The sequence below is a fragment of the Coturnix japonica genome, chromosome 6 (assembly GCF_054131305.1).
Source record: "Coturnix japonica strain WE chromosome 6, WE-NBRP24, whole genome shotgun sequence".
Lineage (NCBI taxonomy): Eukaryota > Metazoa > Chordata > Aves > Galliformes > Phasianidae > Coturnix > Coturnix japonica.
The window spans coordinates 37,209,396-37,232,464 of NC_140668.1; the positions used below are offsets into that span (position 1 = coordinate 37,209,396).

Here is a 23,069-nt window from a genome sequence, read left to right on the forward strand (position 1 = left end):
CTTCACCCTCAACTGATATTTTTGCATTTGAAGTTGTACTACGAACTCAGTATAGAAGTCACGGTAGGACTTCAGCCTCCCATTGCTAGCTTATCAATGTAACAGATGAAGTGACCTAAGAAAGCAAAACGCATCCAATAACCAAATCCATACCCACAGCTGAGGAGGAAATAACTCTGCAGGTGCTACAGTTCTGATGGAGAACAGATGCCATACAATAAATGTGCCCATCTGTAATAGCTCCTGTAAGATGCCAGTCATCTTGGTCTGTAACCTGCTGCTTGGCCCCACATCTCCAACAACTTCAAACAGCTCCTGACTAAATCAAGCTGACGGCTAAAGCACAAAGTTGACCATTAAGTCAGAGAAAAGTGGCATACAGATAAGGTAAGGTAGAGAGGTAGACTTGTTCACAACACGTCAACCAAGCGGCATCGGTAAGCTGCTGAGCAGTCAGCCCTGCAACCACAGGGTAAAAAACACCAGTAGAATTTGAGAGGAACTTATGGTTGCTTTCACATAACAAAACAACAGGATCTATTTTTCTGATTTTAAAAGTGATAGGAAGGAGTTATGCAGGCTTCCCTTAAGCTGAGATACGTGCATAATGCAAGTGGTAACACAGTGCTAGCAAGCTTTGGTTTTCTTCCTGGTAAGAGGAAGTTCACTGCAAGTTACTGAATGTTTAATCCTTAGGCCTGAGTCCTCCAGCTCTGAAAACAACAGTGAAGACAATTTTGCATAGGACAGCTGATGATCAGCTGTTGTATTAAAATGCTTCATTCTTGTGGCAACAAAAGGTGTGATCAGACAGAGAGAAAACTGGGCATTAGAGAACAGCATTAATCTCTGCTGAGATGATGGTCTTACTTCTCTGGTGATACTGCTACGAAGAAAGGCTGCCAAGTGAAGCAGGGTACATACTGAAATACACCAGACATGATTTAATGAGGAAGTTTATTTTGTTGGTTTACAGATCACACCTACCTCTTCATTAAAACAGCTCTTTTATTTCAGCATTTCCTTCCTGCTCATTATACTTTAGCAGAAAAAAAGTGCAGTTATAACACGATGTACCTGCTTCCCTGCAAAACCCTGATTTCCAAGAACATTTATGTAAGGCTTTTCAATGCTCCAACAAAGCAAAAGATTCAGCATGAATTTTAGTGGCTTTACCTTAAATTGACTGGGGGAGAAAAAGACAAAGGCATTGCTGAAATAAAATTGTACACTTCAGTTTTGCTCATATAATTGACCAAAAAAAATTTACCTTCACACAGTGCTTCTTTCCAGATTCTTCAGTCCTAATCTCTCTATGGTGGCAGTGTGACAGAGAAGCGCGGCACCTTCTGAAGACACAGTTTATTGCTGTGGTTTAATCCCAAAGGCAGCTCAGCAGCACACAGTCACTCAACTCACTCTGCCCAGGTGGAATCAGGGAAGGGAATCAGAACAGTAAAGGCACAAGACCTGGTGGGTTCTCACCATGCAAACTAAAACAATGATTTAATTTGCTACATTCTGTTGGTAGAAAGGCAGTGCAGCGACTCCCAGGAAAGCAGGGCACACTCTAAGGCCAGCACTCCCAGCATCCCCCCCCCCTTCCTCCTTCTTTACCACAGCTTTTATTGCTGGGTGTACACCATACAATAAGGACTATTCCTCTGGCTGGTTTGGGTCAGCTGTTCTGCTTCTGTCCTTTCCCAGCTTCTTGCACATCTGCAGCCTGCTTGCTGGCAGGGCAGCACAAGAAGCAGAAATGCTCTTGGCTCCATGTAAGCACTGCTCAGCAGTGACTACAATCACAGTCCTATCGATACTATTGTACAAAATCCAACACACACCATTATAGAAGCTTCTATGAAGAAAATCAACTCTATCCCAGCCAAAACCATGTCATTTATACACGTTTATTACCAACAGAATAATAGTATGGAAATTACTTCAGCCATACAAGTTACCATTGGATTGTAATTGTTTGAGAGAATTTGCTCGCTCCTTAATACATACCTCCAATTCATTTGTACACAACAGATGTCTAGTACTTCAAGTGATTCAACTGCAACAAATCAGGCTTTGAATATATGGCAATGCAAGCAAGACAGTTGATAATTTAGATAATTTTGTACCCTGCCGTGCTGAGTAAATTTGTTTTATAAGGGATGATCGCACTTAAATACAGACACTGCAAAATATGACAGCTCTTTATAAGTGAAAAACACTCGTCCTTAGTTTTAAAGTTTGCTATTCTGCTGGAACTGTGACACCAAGGAAAGAACCTGCTCTGAGGCTTTAATGGCTTTTGTCCCCAAATAGGCTGCACTGTTACTGGCCGTATCCTCCAAGAAATACCGGTAGTTCACCATCATGCCACAGGCAGCAGCAATGCCCCGAGGGCTCGTGTCTGCCATCCAGTTTATCCGCCATAACATGGAGCCATTCTGAAGGTGAAAGTTTGCTACTGGGTTCAGTGCATAGCCACGGTGTTTCTCCCCGTACAAATACCAGGCACACAGTCTCATAAGCGGCAAATGGAGCGTGTTGACTAGTTTTTCTGATCGCACCCATTCGTTGTTATTTAAGAGCTTCTTTAGTGTTTCGGTTGTACGGTCTCCTGTGATCTGAGACAGTTCTTGGCGTTCTGATTCTGTAAAAAGTTCGTTCTTTTCCAGTTCTTTTGTCTGCGAGGAGAGGAGACCAACGAGCCATTTTGTGAACCCGGGGATAGGCGACAGAGTAGAAAAAGTTTTTATCTGAGGAAGTTCTTTCTGCAGACAAAAGGAAAGCAAAAAAAAAACCCTCATGAGTTCTGTCATGACTGACAATGAGAAGCTTGAGTGAAGACGAATGGTTCTGAAAATGAACCAACCAAACCCCAAGAAACACAGAATCACTGAACCACCAAAGTTGGAAAAGATCTCCAAGATCATCCAGTCCAACCATCCACCTACCACCAATATTCTCCACTCAACCACATCCTTTAGTACCACATCTAAACATTTCTTGAACACCTTCAGGGTCAGCAACAGGGAAATCCCCCCCGACAGTGACAGGTCAGCATCTGAAAGGTGCTTGGAGCACTAGGAAATCTACAACAGCAACTGAATCACAGTCCACAAACACACAACCTATTTTAAAGTACTTATATAGCACTTAACAGCCCTGTGTGCTGGCGTATCATTTTATAGACAGAAATAAATGTTATCATGTGCCGTAAAAACGATATTTAGAGAAATAAGATTTCAAAATATAAATCAATCGACGTATGTTTTCAAAGCCTTTTGGATTATTTATTTCTTATATTTAACTAATGAAAGAGAGTTAACGATTTCAGCCTACAGAAAAATTAGCAGAGCCACAACTTCCAGTTTTTCAGGGAAAAAAGTAATTCTTGAAGTTCTTAAGGAGGTGTTTTGTACTTCTCATGAGAATCAGAAACTGTAAACTACGGGGATAACACAGCAAGTTAAGAAATATATAGTGAATAATAAAAACCCCAATAATTACAAAGTTAATACTTGAACACAACAAAGCTTCTGCTCTATTCCTATCAATGAGTCAGAACTATTAATTACATAATCTTGTAAAGCAAAACATACTGAATGAAAACTATATGTTAGTTTTGGGGCACATCAACATGAAGAATAGAGAAGGTTGTTCAACTTACTCTCACTTGGAATTAACAAAACTGACACCAAAAGTTGGCCCTGCTGAGTGGGAAGAAAGACAAGGAGCAGAATGGAGCCACTGCCGTAACAAAACAATCACTGTGTTTTAATTACTGATCATAAAGGAAAGTGTGCTAAGAATAGACATTTATCAGCATTACAGAAGCATCTGAATGTCAACAGCAAATTGTCTTTAAATGACTACAAAACACATTTTCTTCTACTTTAAGCACTTCCCAGATAACCATTAAAAAGTCATCATCACCGAGATGCTATCTCACACAGGCAAATGTTAATGGAATGCGTGCTGCTGGGGTGTTCAGACTGCACCTGCACTGCTGCATCTTCAGGTACTGCTGTGCTCCACACCACGCTGCTGTCTGCATCCTGTTTCATGAGGACACAGTAGCCAGGGAAAGCAGACCTGTGGCATATCCCCATTGCAAATGGGAACACTAAGACGCAACATTATAATAGCCTCAACAACTGAACTAATACCCTGATGGTTATTTACCATATTTTATATTTTTCCTACTTACACAAGGCTTCCCAAACAGCTCGCTGCTTTTCTGCAGGTTTCTGGTGCTATGATACATCCAGACCAGTTCAGTTTGGTGAGTTATGGGTGCATAAATGAACTAACCTTGCTCCCCTTACCTGAAGTTCATTAAATAGTACACAAATATGCAAGTCACAGTTCTTTTGGGACCAGGCAGAAGAAAGACAGATAGACAGAAGACACAAAGAAACATCCCTTTTCATCTCTTTGGAAGACTGGATAGAGCAATAAGCAAATTATTTAAGAAAAACACTCATTTCAGTACCATATTGAACAAAATGGCCATTTCTGTAACCAAGCAAGCCAATGAGTTCCTGACCAGGTCATAGTCTCAATTACTTCAGCTACCATAGTCCGACAGTGCAATACTACTGATGCATTGATCTCCTGCAACATTTTCAAGTCTCCCACTCAAGGACATAATATTTTATTTTTAAGAGTCGCTCTGAAGCATAAGTGTGCAGAGAATACAGCATTTGTAAAACAGAACAGTTTATTATGGCTATGCTCTTACTGCAGATGGTGGCCACAGAGGGTATGGATATAACAAATAACTTTTAATTCAAGAAAATATTCCTTCAGTATTTTCTCCTACATCTTCAGAAAGATTCCTCTCTGCTTTTGAGAAAAGGAGCAATGGTCACACTGACCTTAAAAAAACAAATTGGGGGGCAGGAAGAGGGCAAAAGAAAACAGAACAAAGCAACTCCACAACATTAAAAAACCTTCCCTTCCCAGCCCCAAGCTAAATATTTCCCCAGGGTTATAAAGACACTTTCATCCATAAATCAGTTCATTATAACTTTAAAGAAATTCGTACATAGAATCAAATGAATCTTCTTTTAATCTCCTTTTATCCATCTCCATGCAGTGTATCTCAATTAAGGAGTATGCCTAATCACATCCAGGATCCACTGTTCTCTATAGCAGCAGGATCTTAATTAGTATGGTAAAGGAGAATTATGTTCAGGTGCTCCCTTATCAGCTGCACTTCCTTTGGTTTAACACTTGCTCCCACCCCGAGGACAACACTGCTAGCACAAAAATGCTGCTGTAGAGGATGCACAGAAAGATGTCCCAGAACCACATTTTTAAGTGCTACTGGAAAAATACATCGAGCTATTTGTCCCTGGAGAAGGGAGCCAATAGCTTTCAGTTTTGTCAAGATGCTAATGAGCAGCACTACTCGTTACCTTCATTTATTCACACACAGCTGAAAGCTGACCACTGGTAAGTGGCTTTTCTGTGCCTGGCCCACAGCATAACTGCTGATCAGGACACTGCTGGCAAGTAACCAGACCTTCTGTATGTCAGCACTTTGCAGCTGGACAGATTTCTGCCCAGAAGGGAGGGTTATGTATCCCTTCTGAAGATTCAGTGGCCCAATGCCCACCTGCCTGTCCATGCAGTAGTGATGGATGACAACTCAGCAACTGTCTGCACCTGCAAATGAATCTGAAGGCACTGAAACAAAAAAACTAAAACTCGTGAAGTGAGATACCCATCTTACATAAGCATCTTTAAGCAGCAGCAAGGTTTCCGCACAATAAGTACTGGACTTCAAAAATGGAGGTTTTTCTTTTTCAATGTTTTCATTTTCTGCTGGGATTTGAAGTTCATCTTTCCTCCACAGCACTGAGAACACCACAAGAGATGGGGATAAAGAGGTAGAAGTGTTCAAATTAATGAACTACCAAAGGGAAATCTGAGATGTGCTGCCAGAGGGAGTACAGATGTCACTCTTGTGCAGCAGGGAGTGGGAAAAGGAAAATCAAAACAGTTCTTAGAGGCTATTTTCCTCTAGATAGGAATTCAAGGAATACACAATGTCTTTCTTTTTGACCCAAAGATGGGATTATATTCCTTATAAGGTTCACCATTTTTTTTCCTGATGATGCTACCTCATCCTATCAAAGTGCCTTTGGGAACACACTGCTTAGGTCTCATTCGTGAATTCTGCACAGATGTTTAGGGTTAAAACCTGACAGGGGAAGATGGAAGGTACTGTTGAAATTCAGGAAGCAGAAACTGTTCTTTCAGGTACAAGGAAAAGCTGATTGGTCCAAGAGAAAATGGTGCTGACCAGAAAGCAAAGTCCAGAAGTCTTCTGCACTGTATCTGCTGAAAATATGCACTATTTGAAATCACAGTTTCCCTGCTGAACACAGCTAGCAGCTTCTCACACAGATGCTGAGCCATTCTCATTCTCCTATAAGGTAACAGTGCTGATCTCACCTCCCAGCACGCAGAGCTGAGGGAGGAACAACACACCATCCACAGTGACTAAAGAACAAACAATTCCTTCCCATTACTGTGTATTAATAGTAACCACTGCAAAGTTGCTAATTAAATACAGTCATTTTGCTTTCTTGTGATGTTGGCAGCTCTTTGTTTATCACTCACTTCCAGGAACGACTTCCTCACCAAGTACAACCCAAAATATTCATCGCAAATTTAGTAATTTCTATTCTATTAATAAATACCAAATGGGAAATAATGCTTGTTTTTTTCTTTTTACACTTCCTACGATAGATAAGGCATCAGAAAGTGACCCCATTTTGAAGCTGAGTACAGACTGCTACATATCTGATAATTGCTTGAGTTCAGGAGCTTATCTGAAGCAGCCACTTCTTGTAGAAAAATAAATAGATGCAATGAAATGTGCACATTTATGTTGTAGCTAAATTGATGTGCTAGTTTCTAAGGCTATTGATGGAGATCCATCAATGTTTATTTTCTTGTCAGTAGCCCACATGCTATTAAGAAGCAGCTGCTCATTTTGTTTTGGGGTAGATTTTTGGGATCTGTTGTCTTTAACTTGTGTTGTTTCCCAATTTATCTGTATCTGTGTCTTGCACTCCAAAAGCTCTAAGTCCAAGGTCACATTCTTCATCAGTGAAAGTAAAGCCTGTTTTGGAAATTATTATCTCCCCAGGTCACCTAGATCAAATTAAGGTAGCAATTATCAATGGCCCAACCAGAAAGCTAAAACCTCTCACCAATTGTTAAGTGTTCCAGCAAGTCACACAGTAGCTATCAGTTTTCTCCCCCAAATGCCACAGGCTGTAAAATTGAGAGCAGTTTTCTCAAAGGCTTCACCAGTTATCTGTGTTTGTCATCTGCAGTCTGAATTGCTACGATGTGCCTTCAGTTGAGCAACAGACCACTTAGAGAAGCAACAAACACATTCAGAATTAAATGCCTATCTAATGAGAAATCTCTGTCTCTCTCTACGTTCACCAGCACCTATCAGCTTGCTAGAAAGGCATCTGCCTGTTTTCCAGCACCCACTTTTTTTCTCAGCTAGTCTTTGGAATTGCTTCAGAACCCAGATCATTTCCAGGAACATGCTTAAATTTAAAGTCCTTCACTCCCAGCTTTATACAAGTTAAGATGACCCAGACTGCATAGGTAGCCTATTCTCACATCTGTAGAACTGGGACCATGAAAGAACTAAGGAGCTCAGCTTGCTGAGTAATCCAAAAGGGCATACTTAGGCAACAGAAGCAGGTTTACAAAACCCTTCCAAGTTATTTGTGTAGCAGACTTTTGTTGACAGTTGCCCTTTGTCCATCACCCAAGCTCCCTCTGTGAGGTCCTACTGTCCTGTTCTACCCATCCCCTTTAAACAGTTCTACTACAATTTCTGTGGCAAATACCAAATCATAACAAACAGGCAGAGATTAAAGATTCAAACTGCCATCTCTGAGCACCGTAAGAGACAAAACCAAGGACCCATTTCTGTGACTGAACTTCACACAGTTCTCCATCTGCTTAAATTAGTGCAAGACTCAGAGCAGTGGCCATTAACTTCTACAGAGAGTCTCAAACTAACTGTGCTTAACACTGAGGGCTGTAACCATCATCAGAGCCTCAACTGCAGCAGTTTTCCTAATGGTCCTAATAAAAACATACAATAAATATTCTCAGTAGGGAATCTATAGCTGATGCTCCTTGACAGTGAGAAGTGCTACCCTACACGTGTAGCATGTATGCAACCAGTTCAGAAGAATCAGCAAGATTTATTAAATTAACTTCTAAGTTGCCCATTAATGAGACTTTCTTTTCAAAAACCTGGTCATGACTGAATTTATAGGCATAACTTCATAGGGTAGATACTGTCCAGTTCCATATTTCAGTACAGTTTTTAAAAGTCTTCCCAAATAAATGCTTCAGTGGGGAGGGGGGTGGTTATTAGCATATTTCTTCCTTAGTGTGTGTCTTTAGATTGGAAAAAGACAGGGCCAATTTGGAGCTTTCCTTATGAATAAGGACAGCCGAGAATTCACTTTTGAGGTTACAACAGCAGTACAAGTCAAAGTGTCAGAGCAGGTTAAGCTAAGGCAAAGTCACATAAAAAGTTTTACTGGAGGATAAAAAAATGTTCTGTTTGTAGTGCCTTGGGAAAGCATGAATCAAACACCATCCTGCAGGCCAAGAGGATGTTAACAAAAGTTAACTCAAACAAATGGCGTGTTATAAAAGTGCATTAAGCAGTAACACTCAAATGCATATAACGAACAACAGAATCCTCAACTCCTTCAAATGCTCTCCTGTGTATTTTAGTATCAGTTTAATTTAAGATGGCCTCTGGAACACTCAGCCATTTAGCAGTGCCTTGAACAGGGAGTTTACTGCAAAATAACACAAAGGTTATATGAAAAAATGTTCTTACTGGAATCCTCAGCTCTGTTTTTGACAAAGGCAGGTGGCAGCTTAATGAAATTAAATTTCTGATACTATCAAGATCCTCTTGCTAAGACTACACTGTTTTCAGCTGCTGCCACCAAGTCAACTCAGCACCACTGTTACACCATTTATCCCCTTTCAAGTGACTACAACGCTGCTCCAAAGAATTACATCTCATCTGAATGTATGCAACCTTGCAAAGCCCTTTATTTACACCTGACCAGAGAGAAAGAGTGCACATTTGTGCAGTTTAAGGCAGTGATGAGGACTTTCAGAATGCTGGGAGAAGGGCTCAAACAGGCTGCCAAGAGCAGTACTGAGGAGAGCAAGAAGTGGGAAGAAGAGAAAAAGATTCTGGCACGAAAACACATCACGGAGCCACATTCTTCATGGAGAAACAGCCCAGGATTATCTTTCATTTCTCTGACTCATCACAGACCCACAATGGTACCCCAACAAAATCTGTTATCAGATGAAAAAAAGAATGTTTTAGAGAAAAAACATGGAGGTTGTTATAGTTTTAAAACAGCCTTAACATGGCTGTTTGATAAAATGACTATTTCTAAGAGATTGGGGCATTAAGCCCATTTTACCTCACAAGTTACAGCACCAAAATAATCATGCCTTCGTGTGCTTGTAAGTGGTGCTTAAAGTGGTTTTGGATTAAATTTCATCTTTTCACTCCAGCTCTCACAGAAATGATATGACTTGCTATCTACCTAGGAGAAAGGCTTTATTTTGCTGTCCGAGCTTTACAAGATTGTCATAAAGTATGATCAAATGAAAAGATCTCTGGAAAAAGAAATGAAATATATTATAACTTCAGATTTCTGTATATGCTGTGTTTGTATCCATTCAGCAGAGAAACAGATCTGCAGTGGGTGCGAGGTGAAGCTACCCGTCCCCCCCACCCCAACAAAGCAAACCAAAGCCATGCTTTGATTTTGGATCAGAAATGTGCTGAAGAGTAAATAAATAATCCTTTCTTGTACTACATTCCCATCAATGCTATTATTAGAACAGCCCCTGTAACTGGGTGGGCTTTGGATTTCATATGACTGCAAGACCACAGATCTGCTCAATTAAAAAAATATAAATAAAAATCAATTATCTCAATTTCCCAGGAGCACGTTAGAAAGATGACTGTATGAAGCTGTTCAGAAGGCAAAAAGTGACTGATGAGCAACATACATCACAGAACAAAACCTTGACATAGAATAATACCTTATTTTGTTCATTGCTATTTAAAATAAATGTGGCTGAATAAGTTAATACCGCATCACAAATGATGGACCTTATCACCACAGCGTTTAATATATTAACTCATCTTAGGTTTCAGATTTCTTAAACTTAAAAATATAATTCCTTTGCATTTCCAATTACACATGCCTTGTACACACTGCTAATAGACACAACAAATTACTGACTCTGGTTTTCCAAATTCAGTGTCAAAACTCATCTTCTTTATTTTCTTCACTTACTACAAGGAATGGTTTTTCCTTATGAAATCTGACTCAAGAGTAACAAGCAAAAGCCTAGAAATCCCAATCAAATAATGGGAGACAACAGTGCTAGATGATCATGTATGCCTCAAAAAGATTCAGAAGAGAAGGGCTGGAGGTGCAGAGTGAAGGTGTACAACATGCATGAAAAGTCAAAGTGTCAGTGCAGTGTAAATATGTTTGATAACAAACAGAAAACACATGGAAGCATTATTTATTACAACGTCAATATTACGATTTTCCTTTTGTAAGTCCTGTGATAAACAAGAAGGTAACAAAAAGTCATTGAAATCTTTGTCTTTCAGATGTATCTTGAAAAACAGACAACTATTGTGCTGACTGAAAATTCTGTCTTAAGTGATTAAAAAAACCCATGAAATCTGGAGGAAAATATTTCTACACACTCCCTCTTGAGCATTAGCTTCATTCTTACAACTGTTCCTGCTTTTTAAGTAGATTGATGGCTATTAAGTGTACTGGGTGAGAAAATAATGGCAGTGGTGACTTACTGCCTGGATGTGAAGTCTGCAAGGCAATTAACATTTTCAGATGTAAGACAATTAGGAAAGTGAAATTTAACTTTAAAAGGTCTGATCTAAAGGGAAAAATCTGACCTGTAAATAAAAGCTGGTTTTCACAGATTATTAAAGCTCAAGTCAGACTGCACAAACAGATCACGTCTTTAACTCCCTGAAATAGTGCACTCTGCTCCACCTCATAAATTCTCACCTGCAGTCAGCTTAATCATTTCAGACTGACTGAAGGATGTCTATAAGAAGAATATCTGGCCTCGTTCTGAAGAGATGAGGAGATTCAGAATTCCAGCAACACATGACCAACTGTTACTTTCTGTATCCACATCTAAACTATATTCATGCAGTATGAAATACAGTTCCAGCAAAAGGGATAAGAAATAAGAGTAAGGAAAATGATAGCTGTTCCTGAATCACAAGACAGTAGCCTGTTTCAGATGTTAAGGGCACCTCAGCCAAACTGCTTTTTATTCATTATATATTTGATGAACACTGGAAGAGGGTTGCATTTCATAATGCTGAAACGTAGAAATTTTGTCTTAATTATAAATAAGAAAGCAATTATTCTGTTGGGCACATTGAATTTCTGAACTTGCACCTATCTTATCTAAGTATGATATGTCTATTTTCCTTTGTAACTCACTCATAATTTTTCCAGTGTTGTAAGCAATTTAGCGATGGACAAATGCATTGTCAATGGGGTTATTTTATGAGAGCAACTCAATTATCCAGAAATAATTTCAGATTTGAAAGCAGATAACTGCATGAATTTATCCCAATTTCCCCTCAGTCAAGATCAGGCAGATGGCACAGCCTAATTACACCTGGACTAACTGCACGTTAGACAATTAATCTAAAAGCTGTTTTGAAAGCAAGAAGCAACAAAATTCAGCCAAAATAGCCATTAAAATAAAAAAACCCAACACAACAAAATCTTCAGGGCAGCCAGCTCTGATCCAGTACTTGACTAGCCCATCATTCTGTAGTAGCAGAAATTTGATGCATCCAATTTTGAGTTATTTTTAATCAATAGAACTGAAGTTGTAAATCACAGACAATTTTCCAAACGTTCTTACTAATCCACATGTTGGAACAATTAATAAAAACATATGCACTGATCATTACTTTGAAGTAGTAACTTTGTTAGTAATTTCAATATTAAAGGCTCTTTAATGAAATAATGTACTTAACACAGAAAACTGACTTTCTCTTTCACAGCTCTCTGTGTAAGTTAATTCCTTTCTCCTGTTGCTGGGAAGAAGGCTCCAGTAGAAATTAGTAGTCCTAAAGCTGCTAACAATAACCTTACAGCATGCCACGATGTTATATAAATTCCTAGAACTGATTTGCATAAATTAATTTATTTCTAGTACTTGCAAGTGCTAAAGACATTTTCCTTCCTATACTGTAAGAAATGTCTATGCAGAGACATACATATATGTATAGGGCTTGGAAGGGAATATTACTCCATTGACTTCACTGATGGACAGCAGTGAATCATAGAATACATTACATGTCAAAATAAAGCTAAATTATATCTATGCTCAACAAAGAGTGCAGTTGGGATTCTTAAGTAACCCATGCATATGGTGTGACAGACCGAATAATTCAACCAGCACATGTCAACTATGTGGCAGTAACTACACCCAACAGCCATTAATCAACAGAAGAAAGTGTTCTTCCAACTCTTAGCAGATTTTCAAAGGCTGATCTGGTAAGTTAAAAGCATAGCAGAAGACCTAGCAGACCCTACCTTAAAAAATGAGACAAAATGGAAACTAAAACAGCAATGTGATGTGAGCACATTGGCCAAGCAGTACCTTACATGCACCCTGCACACCTACCTGTAATTCCTTTACCACACGTTTGATGAGGTAAGTCCCAAGTTCCACCCCCTGCAGTCCTTGCTGAGTCAAACTGATTGAGTAGAAAATTGCTGTTGTAATTTTGTCTGCATCTTCTGCTTCTAGAGGTTCCACTTCTTTCACAATGGCCTGGGAACATAAGAACAAAACACAATGTTAGTGTTAATTACTATTTTAATAAAGCAGAAAGGGGCCTTTCTTCTTAAGTTTCAAATATGTTAACATGTTTCTCACAGAGAATAATGAATAAAGCAGTGGGAAAACAAAAAAAATCCAATCAAGACACAAAGGCTGTTTATTCATTAGCAAGTGTGTGGGTAATAATTGCAACGGGATTAACATTTTTAGAAACAAGTGTTAACTACTGCTTGTAGGTGTTAATTTTGCTTACTGTATTTTCTTTATGTCTTACCTTTACTTACTGCTTTCGAATTTGAACAAAGATTCCAAATTTTTGTTTACATAACAGGAATAATACTCAGAAAATCCCTATATTAAAGAGGAAAGCCATCTCATCTCTTTACAAATGAAACAAAACCACATATTCCCAGACTGTTAGAAATTAGAGGTTTTAGAAGGTACACACTGCAATTTAAGCACTTTCCTGTGAATTGAATATATCAGTGACTGTACCTGGATGCTGCTGGAGATATCACTGGTTAAGGCAACATGCAAAACTATCAATGGTTCTCCTGGGATTGCACAGTGAGAAAAAAAGTAGCATCTTCTATATGACCCCACACGACGCTTCATATCAACCCAGTTTCTAACAGGATGCACAGCTTCAGAACTAGATGAAGAAAAAGAAACATTTGTTGTTTCATTTAAAGAATGCAATTGCCAGTCCTACAAACTCAGTACTTTTGGCACTGATATCAGTAACAAAGCCCTCAGATTAAAAAAGGAGAAACAGGCTGTGATTTGAAAAAGTAAAATCCATCATCAAATTGTGACAAAGTCAATTGTAAAGGTCTACTGCATACCAGTCCTGTAGTTTTCTTTGGGATATACTCATGAGATCTCACACCTTCTGCTTACTGCAGGAGACCCAACTCAGGTAACTAAACCATTGAATGAGTCTTTACATGCCTCTAAGGAATTCATTTTCCCAAATTTCAAAGTAGAGGTAACATGATCATCTTCATAAAATACCTCAAAATTTTCATAGGAAATTGAGAAAGGGATTTCCAATCTTAACATTGTCTGCTAAACACCATTAAGCATTTAGGCTGATGTACACCTTAAAGCATTTCTGCTTTTCTACTTCAGCTCATTCTAAAATATATTTGCCATCAACGTACCACCCATGCACTAACAGTGTCACTTGTTTTTAAAGTAGTCAAATAATAGTCTAGAGGCTTTTGTACCCTGTTATTTCACAGGTCTGTGTTGTGTACTACATAGATACAAGGATGTGACATCTTGTACTTAAATAACTTTCACTAACCTAGCCAAACACTTTAGTATATCATCATCAACAATACCTATGCTTAGTTGAAATTAAATTCCTGCTAGCACCCCCACAATCACGTCCTCAAGCAATCACTCAGAATAATCTTTCCCTATTGCATCTGAAAGTCTGGAAAGTTTGCCAAAACACCCTAAAGATTAAATATTACCAATTCTTTTTATTTTAAAGCTCACCTTGCGTAAGATCTCTTTTCTTCGCCTCATCCACATTTAAGTCATGTACTTTCACAACTTTCTTTAGAGATTCATTTTTCAAGCTTTCCATATAACAGAGCGCCTCACAATTTAATTTTTATTCAACAACCTTCAACTTCATCACTATAATTTTGAGCATTTTACAGAAAGTCAAAAAAATAAACGTCGTAGATTTAAAGGAATGCTTATTAAAAAAAAACCACTGTGCTTTCTTCACTGAGTTTACACGATTTCTGCACACCTCACCAGCTCCAACCATGAAAGGGAGCCTCACTACCTGAGAAGTAAAACATGTTCTTGACTATTGTCACTCCATCACACTTAAATACTTATTCTCCTCCAACACTGCTATGACTGCTGGGGCAGACTGAGGGGAGAAGGTAGCAGTGGTGCTGGAGGTAGCAGTGGCAGCAGCACCTGTGGGAAGAAAGGGAGTGCAAGAAGGAAGTGTAGTGGGAGTCTGGGTGTGCAGGAAAAGTAGCAGCACCTCTAGTAATGTGCTGGGGAAAAAGTGAGAAGATGCATGGAAACTCATTTGCTAGAAAAGACAGCAGTTTATCCATGTAGTATGTGAGCAAAATGTGGGGCAACAATCCCCTTTCCTTTACTTAAAAACTGTAGTATATTTTTGCACATATTATTGTATACGTATTGTATATACGTGCATTCTTAACTGACTTAAATGCAACTGTTCCTTAACTACACCTAACCTGAGATTAAGGATTGGAAAAGTGCTCATCTTGAGAATGGTGGATCTGTGTAACCACAAGCATTTCATTGCCCTTACTCCAATGAGAATTAGGAAGTTTTAACACTTACTCACTGATTTTCTGGAGCACTTCACAAGGTGATTGCCACGTCACACGCTCCAAATTTAGGAATCCCGTTGAAAACCACTCTGAGAGCATGTTCTTTAGAACACCACTCATCTCCTGCAAACAGGAAATAAAAACAAAAGGAAAAATAAGCCAGGGAAGAACACAGAAACATGAGAAAAAACAACCCTGATCATTAGGAACTACAGCACTGGGAAGCCCAAGGAAAACAATGCACGTACTCAAGATAAAAGGCCTAGCAGCTCAGCTTTCCACACACAGGACTAAAACAATGAAAACATTTACAGGGAAAATGAATTTTCTGTCAGTACTAAACTGCAAACAGGGAAACCAATGTTAATGCAAAACACCATAGGGAGAAAGCAGACAATAAGAAGCATTTGAGAAGTCTTGACAGTAAAGCATCAGTTGCATAGATGCTCAGATACATTCAATTAAATAGCAAGAAACAAATCATGGGAAACTTGATGAAAATAAGGATTTGAAATTCAATCTAACTTTCTACCTCTGTATCCTGAGTATTCAAGATGTCCATGCCTTGAAGATTACTGTAGTAGATTCAATAGCAGTGGAGTGGGACGTGCCCACTCGGGATAATGAAATGGGAAACGCACACCTTGGAACACAATGCAATATCACCATAGGCTTTACAGAACTCTTTTAACTTTTGTATAAATGTGACCATTTTTCAGCAAGAGAAACAAAAGCAGCAGCATACGACTGCAAAGCTCAAAAAATGGCAGCAGACTTGGAACAGTATGATACCAAAATTAAAGTCAACTATAATAGCAAATACTTTCAGAAGCATTCATCATCATAATGAATTTTATATTCCACACTAATTTCCTGCTGCCTATTTTATTAAAGATTTTCCTAACTGAAATTCTTTATTTGAGTTTGCAAAGTATTCTTTAACTCGGCACAGCATGAATATCCCTTAAAGAGATTGTGAAGTTATTTTTCTTTCTTATATTTGCTCTGCATATAGGACACAGCATGATGTCAGCACCAACTTATCAACAGCCTGAAAAGAACTGTAGGCTTACCTGAAACTAACTTCATAACCATTCATTTAAAAACCAAAAGCTGCTCACTTTCTATTCAACCCTTTATCAAATAGGCGCTGCTGAAGATACAAAACACATAGACATAAAATTATGCTCCGATGCACGTTAGCTTGCTACATCTAGCTAAAATAACAGGAAAAAAGTAGAAATCCATCTAGAAATTAACGCTTCCTACTTCAAACATTTTTAGCAGATCTTAGCTGTAGCCTCACTACTTTCCGATGGAAGCAAAACTACTCTTGAAAACTGAAACAGAGCGTAAATAACATCAGCTTTTATTGGCCAAAGCTGGTTTCAGTGAGGTACTAGAAGAACTAACATTGCCGAACCCAGACTATGCTTGCAGCCAACTGAGATTAAATATCTTAATTTACCCCAAGTCCTCCTGCTAGAATTAAATGTACTCTTCCCACCAAAACTCATAAAGCAAAGTTGGTGCTATTGACCACAGTTGGGAATTTTGCAAGGTAAACTCATCACAAATCCTGGCTCTACTCCACATAGAAAATAGTCAAATGTTCTTAACAGAAGAGTTTTGGTTTTTCCTTTTCAGTCCATCTCATTTTAGATTTACTAATTTGTGTTGGTGAATTACAGAGGCTTCTGTTTGGCACATATTTTCATCCATGAAGGTGAACCTGGAAGAAAACTACTATTCATCTGCACAGAACAATTCTGTTGCACACAAATTTAATGCTGTCTTTCTATGTTATTTTTCAGTTACATCCTCGAAGATATAAGAAAAGAAGAGCTTGCTTACTGAATCATAAATTGATGCGTACTGCAAATACTGAAAATGTCAATTGTGTTGTTCCAAACACAGGGAATATCCATAAACTCTTCCATAAGGTCACATCTGCAAATCTGTGTAAATTATTTCTTTACTGGTCTTTCTCAGCAGAGCAGCCTTTATGTTATAAAATGTTGCTGGATGAGCTGAAAGCTGTTTGCCAAAGTGTTCTTCCACCTGCACTTGTACCACAAGGCTGTATATGCTAGTAAAAAGCGAGCAGGAAACTGAAATAACGTACTTCAAATTCAACTTCATGTTCATTTGTAAGGTAAGCAAAACTGGAAGACATAATGCAAGTCCCCAGTATGTAGATAAAACATATGAGGATGCCTGCAACACATCCCTCTGAAGACTTGAGAGAACAGAGCACCACATTAAACAAAACCCATCCTGCTAACAGACACATCTAATCTACACCAGCAAAACTGTTTGGACAATTCTTCTATGCCACCAAATTAAACAGACAGCAGTGGGTAGAGCAGGCAGCAGAGCCCCAAAACAGCCTGAGCAGCTGCAGGAACTGAGCAGTGCAGCAGTGTGGGTACCAGCCCACAGCCCCCACAAAGACAGCGAATCAACAACAGTTTTAATGGGAGAAGTTGAATTCCCTTCTTTTTTTACAGTATGTTTTTTCACATGATGGTGCGAGTGCCCTCAACAAGTGCACTCTGACTCTTGTTCCTTCTGACTCTAAGGATTCCCTTGTGAATCCTTGTTTCTGCCCAGCTCTGAAGTTTATAAAAAAAAAAAACAGTATATCATTTTAGTCAAACATCCTTCATTGTAGCAATGACCTCCCCATATATCTCAAGATTGTTTTGTTTTCTTTCGTAAAGGCACAACACAAGCCTGTAAATTAAGCCAGAGTTGTCAGAGTCAACACGAACAGAATCCTATAGCTCTCTTGTCACCCACCTGCTTTTTGGACAGCCAGTACCATTTCAAGCTGCAGTCTAGTAGCTAGGAGGAAAAACGCTGATGCTGCACCCTGCTGTCATTGAGTCCCCCACAGGTGTGGGAGAAAGGCAGCTATGCTATGTGGAAACTCACAAGTTGAAAACACAGAATGAGATGCATTTCGCCTCTTGAAGCAGCTACGGGTTTAGCAAGCAACTCTTTGGATGGACTATGAAAAATTACCAGCTATACTTTGGCTTCTGTTGGCTGTGTATGATAAACTGTGATTTTGCTAAAAGACAGAAAAATAGAGGCTTTCTGATCTTCATATCAGGCCTGTTACTGTGTTGTAACAGATGGGAAAACCCTTATGAAAAGGGTATTAAGAGAACCTGCCTGTGATGAGGAAATTACTTCAACGAGGAAACAACTTCCCCACCTCTACATGTTATTTACCATAACATATTGAAGGAACACTAAATATCAACACTTTATAAACCAATATCTAACAGTCCAAGCTGTTTGTGTGCAGATCCATTTGGAGGAAATACAAATAGTTTATATTCACACCACACAGCAGTGGGTAATCCTTGTTTTAATAGGACTTTCAACATGCAAAGTAAAATCTAAGGACTGTCTTAAGAAATATTTCAGACCAGGCAGAACCCAAAAGCCAGTAGGCAGCGTTCTATCATTCTCTTCCATCATAACCATCTATTTCATTTTATTCCCATATTTTGTTTTCAGTGCAGACACAAACAGCAATTATAAAATTCTTTTACCAGTTTTATGTATGGCAGAACTTAAATCCACAGTAACTAGAGGTGTCTACAGGGGCCTTCAGACAGGTAAACACCAAACACTTCTTTCTTCCTTAGGAAAACTTTTCACTTCCAGTTATTTCTCCAGATACGGGCCTCTTAGATCTTTAAGGGAAACTGTTTCAATATTTAGAGTGCCAAAAGAGCAACTGTTTCATACAAGTGAGCAGATAACCTGATCCATTGGGAGCCCTTGTCAATGAGGCTGCTGCTATTTCATGGATACAGCCAACTTCAGATCCTTGCACAGGTTGCTGTGAGAGGAAAGAACACTCAATTACAGAGAATTCTTTTATTTCCAGCAGACCAATATAAGGGCAACAAGTCGGCAGATATGCCTCAACTACTGCTTAATTGGGGAACCAGGTTTGCTTATAAATCAATTTGACAAAAATTCTTCCTTTTTCACTATTCTTTTTTGTCAGCAACTTGTACTTTCAACTTTCTTTTTCCTAAATCATATGGAAAGGTGAATATCTTAAACACAGTAAGTCAATTATTTGCTACCTGGAATAGTACTATGAATTCTTCACTTATACCTGTATTTCAAACGTTGGGACTGGGAAAACAAGCAAAATATGATTCACAGGAAGGAGGAGCTGAGGTTGAAAAAGAAGTAAAACAGCTGAGGGTGTTCTGTGCTGTAATGAAAAGAGCTGAACAAAAAACCCCCAAAAACAGGATTTCAGCAAATTTCACTCTGTGTGCTACAATGGAGCTCATCAGAAAACAAACTCAGTTATAAAATTACCACAAAACTTCACATAAACCTTCATTTGGTAGAAGGAAGGGCACGAGAAGGACATGAGAAAGGAAAAGAAATCAAACAGCATCACAAAAGATAACTGTGCCCAACTACACCCTATCTTTCCAGACTATGACTTCTGAGCCAGTACTGGCTTTTAGACATGGTCATCATAGCATTGTCCACAAGGCTTATGAAAATAACAGCTGAGTCATATGTAATGGAGAAGATCCACCTCTGGGATAAGCAACAAAGAAACGCTTTCATTCACAATATGCCCTGCAGCTTTTTTGGAGGACTTTTAGGGGAAAAGGTTGTATAGCTTCAGCTGAAGATGATGGTGCACCAGCATGAGGCACTTCATCTATTTTGCTAATGATTATGGAACAATGAAACCAAAACAAATAGATTTAAAATGCTGAGCAAGACACTCAGTTCAAACCCAAAACAACCTTTCCCTGATACACCAGGAAGAAGGAAATAACAGAGTTCAGTCCTCACTGCTGTAGAAAACAGATTAGAATGACCTATAATGTAACTCCAAATTGAAAAGAAACAGCATCCAGAGTAAATTCTCACAGACAAAATGGTCACACACACAGAGAAAGCCAAGGCAAACCAGGGCTGCTTCAAGCTTCCCTATCATGCGTGCTATTTAGTGCTAGCTCTCGTTTTAGAACGCATTACATTTGAACAACAGAACTGCTGAACAACTGCAAAAAAGACCATAAGAACAGTCAGACCTGAGCACACGATGAAACCCAACGTTTCAAAAAGCGTTTTGAGAAGACAGAATGCTTATGAGAGCCTTTTTATTGAAGCTTCTGTTCCATAGATACCATTTTCCTACTTTCAAGTGGGTTTTTTTTGACATCACACTGTATTTTTTGATGTGTTTTACAAAATTCTGTTGTGCTAATGTTGCAGATTTGGTCTGTTGTTACTTAAGATGATCCAACTAGAGGTAGAGGGTTATGAACTGTCACCACATTGGCCATACGCGATGACCATGTTTAATAAACAGCTTTTCTAGCAAATTTAGCACTGACATTAAGTCATCCTGTTTTTAATCAAACTTAATTTGGATCTGAACAGTGAGAGGTTTTAAAATCACAGAATGATTTAGGTCAGAAAGGACCTCAAAGTTCACCAAGCCACCATCTCCTGCAGCACGCAGGGTTGCCAAGCATTAAATCAGGCACCCGCTCAGGCTGCCCATAGCCCTATCCAACATGGTTTTGAGTTGCCTAACTCACTGTCCTTCTTTCAAACAGAATCTTTGCATTATGGCCTGACTGTTGCTGTCACAGGCAGGAGTTGTGCCTCTATGCATCACTTCTGCAAGATTCTGACAGCCACATCTTCAGCTGTGCTGTGTTACTGTGTTAGTGCCACCCCATCACAGACACCCAGCAGTGACTGCCCTGGAGGCCCACACCCTCACCTTGACATGAGGCCCATCCACCGCCTTGCTCGCCAGCCCTTCCACCAGGTCTCCTCTCAGCTCCACCAAGAAGCGCAGCCCACCCTCCAGGCGTCCCAGGTGCTGGAACAACCCCCGGTACCGCGGGTTCAGGTAGTACCGCAGCCTGTCCTCGGCCTGCAGCAGGGCTCCCAACTCCCTCTGTTGCTCTCGGGCCTGCAATACTTTAGCACTAAACTCCGCCACCCGCCCGTGGTCCACACCGAAGTCGCGGGCCAAGAGGGTGAGGAGCTCAGCGCGGCTCGGCCCGGCCAGGCCGCGGTAATACCGCATAAACTCCGCGCTGCGCAGCTCCAACGGGGGCGGCGCCTTCTCTTTGGTCTCGTAGGGAGGCAGAGGCGGCACGGAGCGGCTCAGCAGCTCCTCCATGCTTAAATCGGTGGTGCCACCGCAGCTCGCCGTGCCACGACACGGACCGGCCGCCAGCGAGACACGGAGCAGCCCTAAATCGATGTGGAGGAGCCGTGAACGCAAACACGGAACAAGGCGACTCATTTCGCTTCCAGCCGGGTCAGGCCGCAGCGCCGCCCTCAGAGAGGCAGCTCTGAACGGCTGACACCGCGGAGCCGCCAATCAGAAGCGAAACTGTTCCTTCACAGGCGCTGTTTGCCGTCCTTCCGCTTTTATCTTATTATTATCTTATTATTCCTGGATCTTTCTCACCTGTCACTACCATTCCCTACTCCCTATTCCTACTCCTGAGGTACAGGCTGTGAGCCGGTACTCACTCAGCTCCATGCTGAGCCCTTGGCCCTGATACAGTGGCAATGTGAGTAAAGATGTTATTTCTCAGTCCTGACAAGGTGAAACCAGGCCTTGTGACATCGGCTCAGTCTGCAATTAAGTCCAGGAAGTTGCACAAATATGATGGTGTAATCTGATGACGTGGTCCTGCAAGCAATGTGCACTTTGGAGCCTGTAGGAACACTCCAGTGATGGGTCTGAAGTCCTCTGCATGCTGCAGGGCTATAGGTGAACAAAGCTGAACATCTCTGGTTGCTACAGATCCAGACTTACAAAGATGGATTCTTTTTGACACCCCACATACTCTATGCGTACTGTTGTTACGTGCCCATTACACCAAGCAAAGTACACAGAGATGGCAGCGAGATGAACATGGAGCAGCAGTTGTCTCTGCTTTGGGAATCACAAGGAGTTATCGATTCTCTGCAGCTGAAGTAAGAACTGAGAACAGAACCAGGCCATCACCGCCACCGAATAGAGCAACGTGGAAACAGCACTACTGCTGCTGTGTTATCATCTAATTAAAAATTTCTAGAACAATGTTAGAGCTCCTGGGGACAAAATAAAACCAAACCAATAATAATAAAAAAAAAAACAGCAATGTCAGCAGTGCAGCACTGGGAACTGTGGGTCATAAGATAAGCTTGGAAACCCTGAAGGGAGGGAAACATGACTCAGAAGCATTAGAATATATGAAAAATAGCTTTAAAAAAAATTAAATTCCACAGGCAATGAATTACATTTCCAAAGTTCCCTTAACAACTTTGGAACTTGGTTTGCAGCAAAAGTAAAAACTCAAAAGTTGGCTGGTTAGTCCCGCTCCACCTCTGAAGCCTGTTGAAGCCGGCTTCTGTGTCAGGTCCACATACTAACATGGGTGATGAGTTTCACCAAGAAACATGATAACATGTGAATGTGCAGTGTTAGAAACAGCAGTGCTGCAGTTTTAAATGGCTGTTAATTAAACAAGACTGTTTTCTGTCTGAAAAAAACAAAGCTTTATTCAGCAGTGCTCCATAATGATGTGAGCAAGTTTATTTTTTAATGTTGAATAGCTAGAAATGGAACTTTTTCCTTCTATATCCTTAACAGTTTTCTTTAAGCTGATGCATTTCTTAGATACATGTTCGCGTAATGAATCACTTTACAAGCCATGATGCAGATTTGGTCAATGAAAGCCTAAAATCTGTGTCAGAAGCCTA

The 23,069-nt window shown here is 39.9% G+C and overlaps 1 protein-coding gene across 2 annotated transcripts; it reads right to left on the bottom strand.

Moving 5' to 3' along the window:
* Nucleotides 1-1,894: 1,894 nt before the first annotated feature.
* Nucleotides 1,895-21,655, bottom strand: MLYCD (malonyl-CoA decarboxylase). Of its 2 annotated transcripts, none has more exons than XM_015874164.3 (5): nucleotides 21,085-21,655; nucleotides 15,301-15,413; nucleotides 13,450-13,606; nucleotides 12,796-12,945; nucleotides 1,895-2,768 (listed from the first exon to the last, which is right to left on the bottom strand). In XM_015874164.3, exons 1-5 carry the CDS (start codon nucleotides 21,616-21,618, stop codon nucleotides 2,235-2,237), a joined length of 1,488 nt encoding a protein of 495 aa, XP_015729650.1. In that variant the 5' UTR covers nucleotides 21,619-21,655; the 3' UTR covers nucleotides 1,895-2,234. The 2 variants fall into 2 exon arrangements, with proteins under 2 accessions (XP_015729650.1, XP_085407998.1); XM_085551872.1 differs by having other exon boundaries at nucleotides 15,305-15,413; nucleotides 21,085-21,418.
* Between the last annotated feature and the right edge of the window lie 1,414 nt (nucleotides 21,656-23,069).